Source organism: Calonectris borealis, chromosome 3 (assembly GCF_964195595.1).
Source record: "Calonectris borealis chromosome 3, bCalBor7.hap1.2, whole genome shotgun sequence".
Lineage (NCBI taxonomy): Eukaryota > Metazoa > Chordata > Aves > Procellariiformes > Procellariidae > Calonectris > Calonectris borealis.
The window spans coordinates 58,627,103-58,643,385 of record NC_134314.1 but is presented as its reverse complement, the minus strand read 5'-3'; the positions used below and the strand labels follow the sequence as shown (position 1 = coordinate 58,643,385).

Sequence of the window (16,283 nt, the reverse complement as noted above, 5' to 3'; positions counted from 1 at the left end):
AATTTTTATAGTGTTTCCAGGATGTCTTGTAGGTATTAAGCTTAAACAGAAGTCACAGAACTCACGGAAACAAACCAGTATGAGAAAAGAGACGGTTGTTCAAAGCACAAGACTGAACTGAACAAAACCCATTTGGCAAATTGGAGGAAGCTCAGCTATACTATCAGCTGCAGTTGCCTTTATGCTATCCGCCCACAACTTTGCTTGCTTGCCCTTAGAGAACAGACACTGGTAACATAGGCATTTTTTAATGAACAAACCCATGAGAAACCCAATCAAGAAACATATCCAACACAGAGGGAATCATCAGCGTTCAGTGCTGAAACTTTCTGGTTCTTCCTCACGGTCACAGTCTGCACAGAACCCACGTTAACTCAGGTTATTTACATAGATACATTCGAAATTAGCCAGAGCAGATAGCTCTGAAGAGTTTACATGCCCACCATACCCTCTCCATGCACAGAATTTAAAACACAGGACTGCCTACTGTGCATTATTAATGGCATTTCTAAACATTAGTGCCACTGGAGGATTTCTTTCTGAATGCAAATTTAGCAAACCAACCATTTCCTCTGTGGATGATTGATGCATGACAAATCTGAGGTATCTGCATCTACAGTTGTAAATGCTACATACCTAGAAAATCTGTCCGGAAATATTCTGCTAAGTATTTCAAGCTTGGGTGGAAACAAAACCAGAAAATTCCTCAGTAAAAGCTTTAGTCTCATGAAAATAAACAGTTAGCAGTTGGATTTCTCTCATAACCACTTCTACAGCTCCAGTTACTCTGGAATAGTATTATCTAGAGAAGGGTCTGTATGGTACTACATTGACCAAAGGTTCCAGAAGTATAGCTCTTAATGTGACAGAAGAATGGGTAAAGGTCCTTCTTGGTTATACACACTAGATAAACGGCCTTCTTAATATTATCTTCTTGTGCACACATTTAATCACAAGAAGAGGAAGAAGTGGTCTGTGCAATTGTAAATTCACACATGTGATAATCTTCACATTAGACTACTCCATGAAAAAAGAAACGTGAGAAACACCATGACAAGTCCATGTTTACCTATGCTGCACAGAGAATGTATATGCTATGTCTTCTTAGCGATGTTGATCAATTTAAACCTGATTTATGGTCTGTTGCAAAATCTCATACCAGGAGACGGCTTGCTAGCAGTACCAATGTACATAGCTCTATCACAAGAAAAAAGCACTTTGTGCTGGGCAAACACTCACATACTGAAAAAATACATTAAGTATTAACATGGAGTTTTCTGATCCATAAAGTCACTGTCATGTTGTCGTTAGAATATGCCCCTGAACAGAGGTGGGTTTAAGGGGTTAAGAAAGAAAAGGAAACTTGGCACAGGGAGCTACCTAATACTGGCACCGCATCAACAACATAACTGCACTCCAGTTTCAGCAAATGTGGGTTTTGCAGATTTCAGTTTGCAAATTGTGACAGCAGATGGTTGAAACCTGCCCCCATACAAATCCCATGCCTTGAAATGGCATTGCCTACATTTACACACCCTAAGAAAAGAGACGTGGATTCCCAAAGAACTGAGTAACTTCTATTCCCGCATACTGGGATGCCTGTTACAGAGGGCGCAGGACACTTGAAACAACAGCAAAGTATTTGGCCACTATTACATAGCCAATAAACTTTTATTTAGATGTGGAAGGAAAACATGTTTACAAGAAGAAAGATCTATGGAGATTTATTGCTCCCCTGAAATTCAGAGAACTCCCACAGGCTCCCTGTCAGCATGTCACTGCTTGAGCGAAAAGATGAGCAGGTTCTTTAAATCACAGGCTAAAGTCAGTATCAGCATAAATTGCACGGAGACTTCATCTCCGTGTTGCTTCCCGATTGATACAATCTGTGTATGAGGAGTAATCCAAATATTGTATTGCACATATTTGGCAGGTCTTGCACCCCTCTTCACAGACAATGGTTTTGTCGTAACTCACAATGAAGTTACTGTAATACTGGTCAAACAGCGTGCTGTGTGGCACAGACAACTTCTTGGCCATTTCATATAGGCTTTCTGGCTTCAAGTCTTCAATGCCGTAAGCTTTAGTCAGGATGTATTCTAATTTCCAGTTCGATTCATTTTTCTCGTTGGCATCTCTGAGGTCCAAATAAAACTGCCAAAGATCCTACAGTTAAAAAAAAAGAAAGAAAAAATAGGCATGGCTGTATTGCTTTCTTCCCTGCTTCATTAAGCCTCTAGAGTGATATATTGATTAGGAAGCTGTCGCTCCTCATTAGTCACAAGTGAATAGAAGGTCACGTCCCACCACAAGAGCTGGGCTTACACCCAAAGCTGGTACTTGCAGTGCGGTAATGGTGGGGGGGATGGGGAGGAGAAGAAAAAGGCACGACAAAAGGCAGCAATGGCACTGTTAGAGGTCTTTCCTGTCCAAACTGTAAACCAAACTCCACTATCCTCATGTCTGCTTCAGGAACGGGGCAAAAGGGTGAGATCCAGAAGTTTCTTTTCTGCGGACTCTGCTTCAAGCGCAGAACGGACAGAAAAAGGCCCAGGGAGAATTTAAGGGAAAGGGAGAGATGGAGATGCAGGAGTGAAATCTGCAGAAGAAAGGCACAGCCTGTATTAGCATAAGTCTCCAGAGAGAAACCCCAGTCCCTGTCAAGCTGCAGGATGCATCATCACTGAATTCCTCGAGGTCAAGATTTTACCCTGAATTACAGAGAGTCGTTCAGAGCCAAAATAATTATACAGGATTCACTTTATCTCCAAAAATCCCATGAGACTACAGAATAAAAGTATTCTACCTTTTTCCTTCTAAATTTATCTATAATTTCCTATAAAAAGTATAAACTCTATATAGGAAGGTGCATGATTACGAAAGACATCACATGGTTAAAAGTGCTTTTCTTCCTCTGCTCTTCTACACCTTTTAGAAGCACTTTGTGGACTGCATCCCAAAGCTCAGGCAATCACCAACAAACAACACTGGTATGTAAACAAGCCTGGGATTTAGGTGAACTTTTTTCACTGTTGCAGAGCTTCCTGCAAATAGTTTTAGGATTCCGCCCAGAAAATTTCTGACTGTCTTTGATTCTGTTGTAAGAATATTCCATAGAGAACAGGAAGTACTGGGTAGTCCTGCAGGCACAGAAAGACCGACCAAGTTCTCTTTCAGACTTCCATTCCTTTGCCCAGGAAGAAAAATAAGAGTAAGCACCAAAGTTCCACCAATAACCATAATACTACAAAGGCTGACATCTCGCTGTAATTTTTAATGACACTATATTTAAAGTCTTAAACAATGCTTTAAAATCTTTACTTACCAGCAAGCTATAATCAAGAAGATCATATTGATACAATCTGACACCAGGGTTATTGGACTCCATTTGCCATACATTCTTCACTGGGGTTACAGCAGGTGCCACAAACAAGGAATTTACTGGCTTTTCTGCAGGAAGAGGGAAGGTGAGGAAACAGTTTCCTTTCAATCATTTCTTTCTCAAACAAATGTGTTGGTAGAGAACCAACACAGCAAAGAACCAAAGTGACTGGCTTAGGTACATCAGCATTTTTTTTCCCTGGATTAGCTATATCACTGTGAACTCCTTCTATACTTCCACTGGACAGACCAAAATCTGTGTAAAATACCACACTACACATTCCAGTGTGTACCAGTTTGTCTATAGTAGAGGCTTCCCATCAACTCAACTACCTGTGCAAAGAGTATGTATGTACTTGCCTGTATGTAAGGTATCTATATTTTGCGTATTTCTACCGAAGAAATATTCAAAACTTTTAGTTGCTGTCTCCATGCTATATTTTACATGTTGCTTTATGTATTTTTTGCTTTATGCATTTATGATGTTATTAGAAACACCAGGGTATCATCACCTGACCCTGACTTCACTCATCTAGACTAGCCCAGCACCTAGCATGTGAACACCGATCTTTACAGGAACTGAAACATGAGGATGTACACGGGTTTTAATTAACAGAATATGCAGGTAAGTATATTGAGAGGTTCTCTGTGGAACAAAAAGAAGCCTTAACTATTCCTTTCTCTGACAACATCACAGCAGTGAAATCACAAGGTCAGTCTCCACATACAAGCAGAAGCTTTGAAAGTCTGGAGATCAGTAGATTCTTTTGGAGAAAACAAAACTGAGCTCTGTATCTCAGAACACTGGTGTTGGCTAAATATTACATTTATCTTGAATTATCTGGAATTTTGTCAAGAGGAATATGGCCTGAATAGAAGACAGCCTAAAACTGTACAGATAAACACAAACTGTATTTAGCTACATGCAATTTCACTGTTTAAATTTTGTCAAAAGATGCAAAATTATTAAAATAATTTGGAAGCAGTTACTTGCACATGCAAACTGTAAATACAAGGCACCAAGATCAGCCTGTCCTTAGTGAAATCTGCAGTAGAGGTGATGATTTCATGCACAAATGGGACAAGGTACAAAAATATGTAGGTGTAAGACTGCCTAGAGTACCATTTTAAAAAAAATGTAAAAAGCCAGTTCTTTCACTAGGGCTGGATTCCTTTTTACTGGAGATTAATTCCACGATAATGACATGTAAAAAGGTAAATTATTTAGAGTACTGTTACCCCAGTCAGCATTTTGGGCATTGCTTTTATGAGTTCATATAAAACATAAAGAGCCAATTAATATTTGGGTATTTTACATAAACCAAAGCAATGGACCTCTCACTGTTCTATGGTACAGACACAAATATTTAACAAGTTACTTGTTAGAGATCTTCTGTTAGAGATGTTAGAGTGCTCCATATGGCCATGCCCATGCTTAAAACTAAGGGATTTCAAAGCAATAAACAAAATTTTCAAACCTGGGTGCTTTTCTTGAAGGGAAATTAGCTGATCTAAGAGATGCAACAGGCCGAGACTTTCTTTCCCCTGCCTCCTGCTTACCCTTATCTTAATTAACTTTAAAGCAGCAGGGAACTCAGCAGAGAGGCACAGTAATGATGCAGGAAACACAAGAACATAGAGCATGGCTAGTCAGCCTGAGAACATTCCCTTTGACACGTTACACAATAGCAACTGGCTAGTATAATTTGCCCGTGTCACTGAGAGAGCAGAGAGGAAAGACTAGAAATTCTTGTCGAGGCAGAAGCATTCATGAAAAAAAAAATATAGGAAGTTTGGGGAGTCTCTTCTGACTTCAACAGAAAAAGACAATCTGTCTTGCAAGGTTCTCTTTGGAAAAAAATTGGGAGTGTGTGAGGCTTGAACTCTTGCAGATAAATAGCAGTATTTCCCAATTTCCTTTTTCAATTATTTATAACAGAAGCTGACTAGTAAGAACATGCAAGAAAGTATTAATTTGCTTTTAATCAAGAAGAAAAAGATGAAGGATTCAACAAGCATCATTACCTCTTTCATCCAGGAGGACCATGATACTATCTCTGTGTGTATGTCCAAAAAACTGCCCCGCAATAACACTACTGTATTTGCGAAAAATCTTTACCAGTCTCTCATTGTAATACTCCCTGATAGCTGTAGTATTCCTTGCATATGGCAAGTATCCTACTGGTACATGTCCTATTATATATACCTAAGGAATTAGATACAGAAAACACAATTAGCACTTTCATTTGAAACTTATACTTTTAGCTGTAACTTAGCATTATTATGAAATTGTGGTAACCCTAGCATTCTGAAAGCTATAAATCACAACAGTTTTGTTATACAAAATACAAACAGTAAGAATGTTTAAATTCATAATGAGAAAAAATCAACCGGTTTTTTTCAGTGAATTCAGTATATTCTTGGGAAAAAAGTTCCAATAAATCTGTGTGTGATTTTACGCCAAAGGAAAAATTGATCAATTATATCTAAGGAAAAAACAAGTTTACTAGGGCAAGACTTATGATTTGGCATCTCAAGGGGATAGTAAGAAAAACTTATATTAGAATATTTTTGAGCCTGCACGGTCAGAAAGTCACCAGAAACACAGAAGAACTGGTCGAGACTTTGTTCCAACTGCACACACCAACTAATATGCTGCAGGGTTTTATGGGGAAGGGAAATCTCTCCTTTCTCCAGTCTGTAATGTAATATTTTTAAAATTACAAGACCATAGCAAAATGTAAACATGTTTCAAATTAAACACTTTTTCTGGTCAGATGATGATGCTATCCCCACACCAATCAATCAAACACAAGCCAATAATTTATAACCTCACTTCAAAACCTGAGTATTATATGACAATTTATTGTAACACTGAAATCATAGCAATTGCTGTAGCTTGGCTAAGTTTTGTGGTTGACATACTCCTTTCTAATTTCTATTTTTGATACTTGTAACTACACAAAAATGTAAATGAAATATGCTAGCTTTTGTTTCAGGTCAAGGGTGCACATTTTAAAATTAAAGGCTATTGAGTAAAAAGAGTCAGAAACAAAAGTGCAAGTATTAAGTATTCTCATCTTGGCTTCTACAGTATTTCACATAGTAGGAAAGAAAAGGTATTTTACTGTATAATTTGAGAAACTGCACTCAACTATTTTAATTGTTGTAGTATAATGTGCATATTCAAGGAAGACTTACTAAAAAAATGAAATTTTGATTTTGCAGTATCTTTGGCAGCATTAATATTCTTCTAGAATCATGTTTATATTTTCATTGTCTCTACTTCTTACTACCTTTTTTTTCTTTTCAAAGTTTAAACAAATAATGCTGATGGGTTCTGTTCACAGCCCCTACCTTTTCCTTCTTTTGTGAAGAGGTTTCTAGTATTCCCTCCAGCCAGGCAAACTGGTTGGCTGGATCAGTGATATTCACAGTTACACTGTTGGGGCTGTAATATAAATTTGTGTTCAGACTGATTATCCTGAGTGGTTGAGAGCTATCACTGGATTCAAACAGCTGTGTGTAGAAGCCACCTGTGAAAATAAAACCAACATTATCTGAAAAATGAAAGGCTTCAAAGCATAACTTTAGAATGAAAGTACAGCACTGACAAAATATCCTGCCTCACTCCTTCTAATAAAACAGAATATGGCACATTTATTCAAGCCATGCATCACCTTATCACAACAGAACATCTTAAGAATGTTTTGAGCAACATTTTAGTAAGAGAAGTCGACACTGAATTTTTTACAAATTCTTGCCTGTAATTGCCTTTGTGTTTATTTGACAGTTTCCAGATGCAATTATCCAACTGACATGCAAGAAGTGCTCTGTAACATTTCTTCTACACTGAGATATGCAGTAATTTTCAAAAAGTCCACATTTCTTGAAATACTGCAAACATATAGGTTCCTGCAGGAAGAACTGTTTGAGTTTAGTAGCCTTGTACTTTGAAAGTCATTTAACTTCAGTCTGGAATATGATGAAAAGTAAAGATCACGTTTTTCAATCCAAGCTTCTAAAACTCTCCACAGCATACAGAGCTTCTTCAATGGATGCAATTCCATAGTTCATGGACTTCAGTGGAGCCATGGCAACAGAGCTATAACAATATAGCTTAACTTAAGGTCCGCCCCTTTGAGTTTTATTTTTCCTATTAGAATTTCTACTTCCACTCTTACCCAGAGTTCCTTCTCATTCAGGACAAAAAACCACAAATTAAACTTCCGAATCCCTAATGTTTGACTGGATTGGAAATTGGGTTCAACTTTTCAGTCCTTTGCTAAAAAGAAAAATCATAATTAGGATCTCAATATTCTCCCAGTTTAGTAAGTTGGACACAAATACGATGCAATTAACAGTATAATCACCAAGACTATGTGCTATCATAACTTGAACAAATATGTGCCTGTTCAATATGTTCTGAAATACATATAGTATCAAAACAGAAACAACATTTCATCAATTTTTTTACAACCAAATTTAAGTCTTCTTCTGCATCATACGCCTTTATCTAAAAAGTATTATGAGGTCTTGAAGGCAATAAGCTATTTCACATGCATTGGTACAAAGCCAATAATACTGCACATGTTACAAGAAGCAATAATTATTGCATAGGAAGAGAATAAATGTACCTTGAAGATAAGCACTGCTACCAGGAGAAGCATTACAGATAATCCATTGTGCGGATTCATCCCACGAGACGTAGCTAAACAAACGGGACAAATCTATAGAAACATTAGTTCTCTAAGCCCTAGCTTTACAATGCATTACCGGCATATTTTACCTTTTCTGAAGGTATTGATTGCTTCATCAGTTAGCCAAGGTTTCCAGAAATCTGCTACAGCATTGTAAACTTCACTGGTAGTTACAGGAAGCTGATCCTGTGAGAGAGCAGAACCTGCCTAAGTCTTAGCATTCAGACACACAGACAAAAAAATCACTAAATTATCCCACCTGACCTCTCACATAACACATCAGCATATCCAGTCATCACCAGGAGGAACTCAAGAAAGGGAAAAAAAACTTCTGAACATCCCCTACTGCTGATCAGGAACAAATGCCTGAACTTAGTCAGAACTGACTGCATGGCCGTGTTAATGCATTGATAAACTAATGCCAGAAATATTTCAAGCCTTAGGAGCACAGCAGAGTGGAAAATCATACATTGCGCAAAATTAGTAAATATATAAACTGAAGATTCAACATCTAAAAACAAAGTCTCTTGGAGGAAAAGCTTGAACATAAGCTTCTTTTATAGAAGGTGAATTTTTCAAGCAACTTGGGGTTCACAGCAGCTCCCCAAAACTCCACTCCACGGCCCTCAGAAACGTTCTGGTGAAATTCACAAATATTTCCATGATATCCTGTAGTTCTAGTAACAAAGCATTTAAAACATAAAAGAAAAGTTTTGTCAATATTTTCTCCCACTGGCTCTAATTAGGACTGTAGCACTCTTCAGTCTGAGCCAAGCAATGCCCAAGAGCCACGCTCTCACCTAACCCTGACAGGAAGATCCCAGCCTGTCCTTGCCATGCCTAAAATGCCTGCTTGGATTCTTGGTGCTAGAAGAAAAAAACACAGAGGTCGAAAAATAGGAACAGTATTACAGTGCATGTTTTCTTAAACATAAAATTTGACCTTTCTAAGATCTTTGAAACTAAACCTACATTATTAGAGGCTTAGACACTAAGTCTCTGTCTAGGAATAGTGCAATCAGAACTCTGTTCAGACATTTGTTGCTTGCAGTGCAGAGATACCAGTTATTAAGAAAGCTTCGAGCTATACCAGTTCAGCCAGAGGTAACAGTCACTAACAGACACAGCAAAGCCTGATCTCGGATAAGAGGCCATGTTATGGACTGAAGGTGGTTTGGACCCAGGCACGTCAGTGCTCTGCGAACTCGTAGATCAGATGGCAGTTCGGGAATTTGTTTTAACCAGGGGCAGGGATGTGAAACCAATAAGACTATGCAGAAAGACCGAGGTCACAATATGCAATCTGAAAGGTACCCCAATGCTTGATTAACCTGAGTAGTATTTTTAATAGGCTCTGCAAGAAAAATCACCCAACACCGTCAAATTGTTAAGACGGACAGGTCAGAACACAATAGAGAGCAATAAAATTCTTCAGTGCATGGTGAGCGCACAGCTTTCACACTCGCTCTGGAACAGCCTACGGTGTGTGGTTTGCTCCACATCGCTTCCAGTCTACGGGACATTTGCCAGGCATGTCCATATGAAAAACGGAAATGTCACCAACAGCAAAAAAAAAAAAAAATCCAACAACCTGAAATGACCCCACAGTGAGGAATTTCTAATCCCATGGTCTTTTTCAAACAGTAACAGAAAAGTATGTCAGTTCTGCGCTTTGGTGAAGCCTGCCATTTCAAAGCAAAGTATCACAGAAACACTCCTGTGTGGTTTTGTGCAGAGAGGAACCACAACAGTTATTCCATCAGCAGCCTGCTTCAAAATACTATTTGCTGCCCATCTGCCCTCCTGACCATCTTTTTTCTATCTTCAGATTTAATTTCACAAACAAAACTCATATTTGTTGGAAAAGTCACTACTTTCTTTGTCTACAAGGTTATTGTATACAGTTTTTTTCTTCTATATCAAAGGAGACTGCTGAATGACCACTACTCTCTGTTAAGACTTTTTAAAAAACAAAACAAAATGAAAACAAAACACTGAGTGAGACTTCAGTTAAGGTGTTATTTATCAAAATACTTTACCAGCGGTTTCTGGTGAACCAATTTGGCCCCCTGTCAGTGCATATGACAAGCTGAAGCTATACTACCAGAGTAAGAACACGAGAGACTGAAGTCCAGCTTGGTTTGTGCACTCACATTTCCAAGATATGTTTAGCTCCTATTTGCCTCTCACATTTCCCTTTCCCCACTCTGAGCACCTCTGTTACTCCCTGATTTGGGAATCACTAACTCCAGCAATGATACAGGCAATGATACAATCACCTGCTACATCAAGATATACCCTGATAGGCCTAATGAGTAACACAGAAAGCTGGAATAAAAGCCTTTGGGAGTGTGAAGGGGTGTTACTGAATTCCCATTAGTCATTTCAAACAAAATATTTCAGTTGACCTGCTCCACATCCCTTCCGATCCCCTCAGATCCAATGACAGAACTTGCTTCTCAGTCCTGTGTGCTGCCAGATCAACTCACAATATGCTTTAAAGGACACATGAAGCAACTGTTTACTTTTGAGCTATGCCAAGAACGATATTCGCAGAAAACTGACAGTAAAAAAGCACTGTCCTCAGCTGCAATGCCACACATATCCAGTAAATCATCAATGCTAATAGTTCTAAGTGTCCGATAAGGAAAGAAAAAAAGACATATTTTTAATAATAGTGGCAAAACTATAGGAACACTACAAAAATTCTGCCATTAGTCTGATAAAAAAAAATCCAGTGATGTCAGCAGACAGATTTCCAGGAGGCCTTTCAGTAGGCCAGGGGCTCCCAGATCCATTAAGGATGTAACTTCTATTAGATTAAGTTATTGTACACACATGCATGACTTACACAGCAAGAAAAAAATAAGCGTGTATTGACTATGATGAGACCTGGTGGTTCTAAGCCATGAGGAACAATTAGCAGTAAATTTGCATGACCTCAAGCAATGTATAGATTTTACCTGGCATCAACGTTTGCTTGGGTAACTTAACACAGACAGACACATGTACTTTCTGTTCTTGATTGGAACTATTTATAATTTAAAATGTTAATTGGAGAATTGTAGAATACTGTTTCCAGAATAATAGTTACATAAATTTAACTCTTATTTTTCACACCTGCTTTCTGAGGGGTTAGGACCACACTTAATATGATACATAAACAAATTTCTAACTTGTTTTACCTGTGGCCAGTAGTCATGATTGCCCAAGGCTGGGAAAACCTGAAGATCTGGAAAGAAATTACGAATTGTAGAACTCATATTGCCAATTATGCTAATGACCAACTTTGTGGAGAGTTCTTTTACAGGAACATGAGGAGGGCTATCTCTGAAAACGGAAAGGTTTAACAAAGGTTAGCAACACAAGGAAAGGCAAAAAATTCTGCAAACACATCTACATTCTAGCATGTAATACTACTATAGACTTTTTAATTAAAATCGTAGAATTGCCTGAAAGGCTCTCTGCAAAGGCTTTTTTTTTAAAAAAAAACAAACAAGTAGACTAATGTTTATCCTATGATTCACATTTATTACTACTAAGATTTCCTAGAAATTAAATTAATTCAAGTCCATCGTTTTGAGCTACTGTGCGGTTTGGGTTATATATCTTCCGTCATCTGCACAACCTTGTAAGTTTGTTTTTCCCCTTTTAACAACATCCTGTTGAATATGAAGTACAATAAGGTAAGTGAAATAAATTAATCACTTGTCTTTACGTATTTGTATTTCTTAACACCCTTCCCCCAGCAAAATTAAGTGACATAACATATATAACCTTTCCTGCAAAAAAGACCCTGTCATTGATAAACAACCTAGTTCTCACAAACACTCAAAGATACTAATCTCTTTGATAAATTATCCATTGACGAATACCATAAAAAATTACTGATGGTAGAATGGAGAATTTTGCTATGGCAGAAGCTATTGCTATTGCTTATGAATACCTAGAAAGTAACAGGGCATGGTACTATCGAGCTACTCATATGCCTCCCTTTCACACTTCTTTCTCCAGTCCCACTGCTAAGGCACACAAAGCCTCACAGATAACACCTGTGTGAGAGAGAGAGTATTATTACGCCCATTTTCTAATAAGGAACATAGGCACAGAAAAAGTAAACGTTTTACTCAACAGGGGACTGCACACATCCAAAATACTGCAATGAGGGACTGTGAAACCACACTTTCTTTAGAAGCACATGCAGCTATGAGCGATAGTAACGAGAACGAGATGGCATCTATGACACTGTTATCCTCCCTCCCGCTAACCCCTGATCTGGAATTCATGCAGGCACCGAACCTGAATGGTAACTTTGTACACTTTAAAAAAAAATACATAAGCTATAGTATTGCTTGATTCTAGTTACCTCTTACAGAACCAAATAAAATATAGTTAAAGGGTATTGTCTAAAAAGGGATGCACTTTAGATTTAATGACCTTAAGACCTACAAAATCCAATACCTCCCATAATAATTTATTCCAGTCAGTTATTCCTCTGACCCGTCTTTTTGCTTTTTCCACTTCCTACCTTCCCCGCACCATTTCTATTAACTTACACTAATACAGTCATGTGGTAAACGTCCCAATGAACCGCCCAACAATATCCAGAAATGATGACAGAGATGGAAGTCTGTTCCTGAGGCCTTAAATTCTCACTCAGTCTTCCACTTATTAGCCATTTGGACAACTAAAGGGATTATTTAAAACTAGCATTTGTGAGATACTGAACTCAGATCTGTTGGTGCAAATATAAACTTGTGAATTACTGCACTATATGGTTATCCAGCTTTTAAAAGCTCTAACTGCTGAGTCACTTGAACACTTACCCCGTCCAAATCATGAATGAAACCTGCTGTTCCGAATCCTTCATGAATGCAAATGCTGACAAAATAAGCTCATATGGAGAATCACACAAAAAGTCTCCAAAAGGGCCTGGGTTGGAGGCATTGGCTCCTTTAGAAGAAGAACAAACTTTGGTGCGATCAGGGGTAATGTGGTATGTCGGATCTAAATGTAGGTCAGATACATGCCAGAACTGCCCTGTTTCAGAAAAAAAAAAGATTAAAGAAAATGCATTATTTGCGTTTGAACTGGATATACATGGGTAATGCCCAGTTTGCTCCAGTTTGTCTGCTGCTATTCCTCTTTTAAGTTTTGAAAAGGAGAATAAATTTAACAAATTGTTCATTAGTCCGTCTGATAAGTGTGGGTGGGTTCTGCATTCCTGACAAGAGTCTTTCACGTAGTCTGCTTAGAAAAACTGAAAACAGAAGCAGAGGCATAGGTTTAAGCTATTCAGCAGAAAAAAAAATGGAGGTTGGTAGGGACTGGGAAATCAGCTCCTTTTCATTAATAGCAATCTGGAAACTGGAGGGTAGAGGAGGCAATAGAAGGACTTCTCCACTCCACCACCTGAAAAGAGAGGGAGTTGCATTTTAATTATTTTTCCAGACCTTCCCTGGCTGGAAGCTACTGTAAAAAATCACGGTCTAGAAAGAAAGGCAAGAAACAGCATGTGTGCAAAAATTTCAAAGCTCTTCTCCCCAGCAGCCGCAGCAGCAAAGAGACTGGGCTTCTCACCAGAGAGGTGTGTCAGCCTTACCTAATCACTACTTTCCAGACTGACACATTCTTAGCCACTGGTACTTAGCACTGCACAGAAAAAGGAGCTGAGAAGCACAGGAATATGGTGAACAAGATTAAGTTTGTATTAGACTACCAGCCTTCAAGTTTCATGTAAAACAAGAGTAGTTTCTTTTTGTCAGTTCCAAAGCACTTTGGAAAGGCACGTGTGTATCTGGGGTAGTGCTTGTGAAACCGGGAGAGATATAAATTGATTTTTCCCAAGGTCACATGCTCACTCCGTGGCAGAGCAAGCACCACGCGACTGGACCCCATGGGGATTTATTTCGGGAAGCAAAGACCAGCAGCGTTCTTCGAAATCTGCAACACTGCAACTCTTACCAAGAGGAGACAGAGAAACGCCTGGACACCGCTGCCTGTTTGGTCCGAGGCACGCATGAGTCACAGGGAATGAAAATCCTGTGGAAACCTTTTCGGAGCACTCGCCTGCGTTCGCTACCGCACCACGGATCACGCCAGGCAGAGCATGTGTGTGTTTGCTGACAGCAAACCAAATTTAATGTTTGCAGTGCGTGCCTCAGGACACCGTGCCAAAAGCAAGGCAGGGCTCACCTTACCCGCCACCGACCCGAGCGCCAGCCTACCTAGCTAACTAAATATAAACCCCATTTAACCCCCCCATTCCTGAATAGCGATGTATTTACTTATCTAAAAGTCACGTGAAGTTGAAGCCAGTTGGGACAGGGAATACCACTGCTGCAGTCCATGTGCAGGCAACAGCGAGAAGGGGAGGAAAAGGGGGCGCAGGAGGGAAGCACGTACCCCGGGCCTCCCCCGCCAACGGGCCCCCGCGCTGCCAGCAACGGGTCCCCGCGCTGCCGGGGCCGGGCTGCCCCTCACCCGCCCCCCCCCACGGGGTGCCCCAGCCGGGCCCCTGCCCGCCGTCACCCTGCGCGGGGGCGGCCCCGCTCAGCCGCTGCACCCCGGCGGACTCACCCACAGCGGAGCCGGGCTGCGGGCCGGCCGGCGCCGCCTCCAGCGCGGAGCAGAGCAGCGCCAGGCCGAGCGCCAAGCGGGCGGCGCGTCCCCCCCGCAGTTCCATGTTGGCCGTCCCGGGAGCGCCCTACCCGCCGACGGCTGCTCATGTGACCGCCCCGGCGCGGAGGAAACGGGCGAACCCGGGGCGGCTTGTGCAAGCCCCGGCCCTTCGCTACCTCCCCGGGGCTGCCGGAAGCCGCCACCGCGCCCCGCCCGCACGACCGGGGGCCAAAAGCCGCCCCTGGCCGGGGCACCCCGCTCGCTGGCGGGCGGCGGCGCCCGAGGGGGGCGGCGGGGGCAGCTGTCGTCACCTCAGCCGGCCGTGCCGGGGTGACTTTCAGGAGGTGCCACCCCCGGGTCAGCACCGAGACGCTGAGGACCTCGTAGGAGCCAGCCTGACCGCGGGCAGGGCTAAATTCACGGCACCGGCAGATCTGAGGTGGCCTCGAAGGAAGGTGAGGCGGGCAGCGGGAAGGCGGGAGTGTGCCTTCCCCGCTCGGCCGGTGGCCTATGGCGGCCGATGGGCCTGTCCCTTCGAGCCCTGGGCTCCCAGCAAGGGGTTACGGCTCTCCGAAGCGGCTGGCACCTGTGGCTGAAAATCCTTCCCCCCCCCAGAGCCAGCCGCGGCCCGGCCGGTGCTACCCACCGCAGAGCTGGGGCGCGGAACGCCTCTGAGGGCCGGCGCTGCTGCCGGCCGTGCTGAGCCGAGCCGAGCCGAGCCGTGCTGAGCCGAGCCGAGCCGGCAGCCCTGGGGCACTGCCGAACGCTGCCCCGGGCAGGCTGCGCTCGGACGCCGTACGGAGTCTCGAGCATCTTTTGGAAGGAAGGTTTCTCTCAGTATACATGTAAAAATGGATCCTGGTTACTTAACACGCTTTAAAATTAAAAAAGCTGATGAAATGTGCCATCCAGTACACCTTTAATACAGCTTAAGGAAAATGCTGAGGTGTATTGCAAACGCGAGTCTCCATTGCTAAGGCTTTATGGTAGCGGAGCTGCTGTTTACTGCTGAAGTCAGAGTAGTTTCCGGTGAAGGAAGAGGACTCGGTGTCAGTTTTAGGAGCAGACCGCAATAATGATGTCATGGATCCCGTAGCAGCCCCGCAATGTCCCGCTGCTCACTCTGATGTTCCATTCAGATCTGCTTTCCAGGGCTTTGCAAAGCCGTTTTACCAGCAGCTGGAAGTCCCGTGTGTCCCTATTTTCCTCACTTTTCCACTCCTCTGAGCAGTGCCACTTTGCAGGTACTTCTCCATTTTTTTCTCCCTTATTTAATTTCACATTAATATTGTTCGTCTTTAGAATAGCAAAAGACTTCACCGATAACTTCATGATGGTTTCATGTGACTTACAGAACATATGTATGTAGGGAAAAGTACCTTTGTTTAAAAGTGACTGTAATGTAAAATATTTACCGTTCAGGGTTTATTTGTAAACCAAGCCTTAACAATCTGTCTCTGCATGCCTTTCCTCATATTTAATAAAAACTTAATTTTTTTAATTCATGGCCCCACAAATCACTTGTCATGAAGATGAATGCCAGTACTGGGGACCCAAGTCTGTTTTCCCCAGTGACGAAGG

At 41.5% G+C, this 16,283-nt stretch overlaps 1 protein-coding gene across 1 annotated transcript; it reads right to left on the bottom strand.

The window, feature by feature from the left end:
• Positions 1-1,635: 1,635 nt before the first annotated feature.
• SMPDL3A (sphingomyelin phosphodiesterase acid like 3A) lies at positions 1,636-14,903 on the bottom strand. The gene is given in 9 exon segments (XM_075145761.1): positions 1,636-1,869; positions 1,871-2,166; positions 3,326-3,450; positions 5,407-5,587; positions 6,739-6,917; positions 8,171-8,267; positions 11,267-11,411; positions 12,908-13,121; positions 14,661-14,903. Coding segments are annotated over 9 exon segments (1,437 nt in total). The 5' UTR covers positions 14,767-14,903; the 3' UTR covers positions 1,636-1,775.
• Between the last annotated feature and the right edge of the window lie 1,380 nt (positions 14,904-16,283).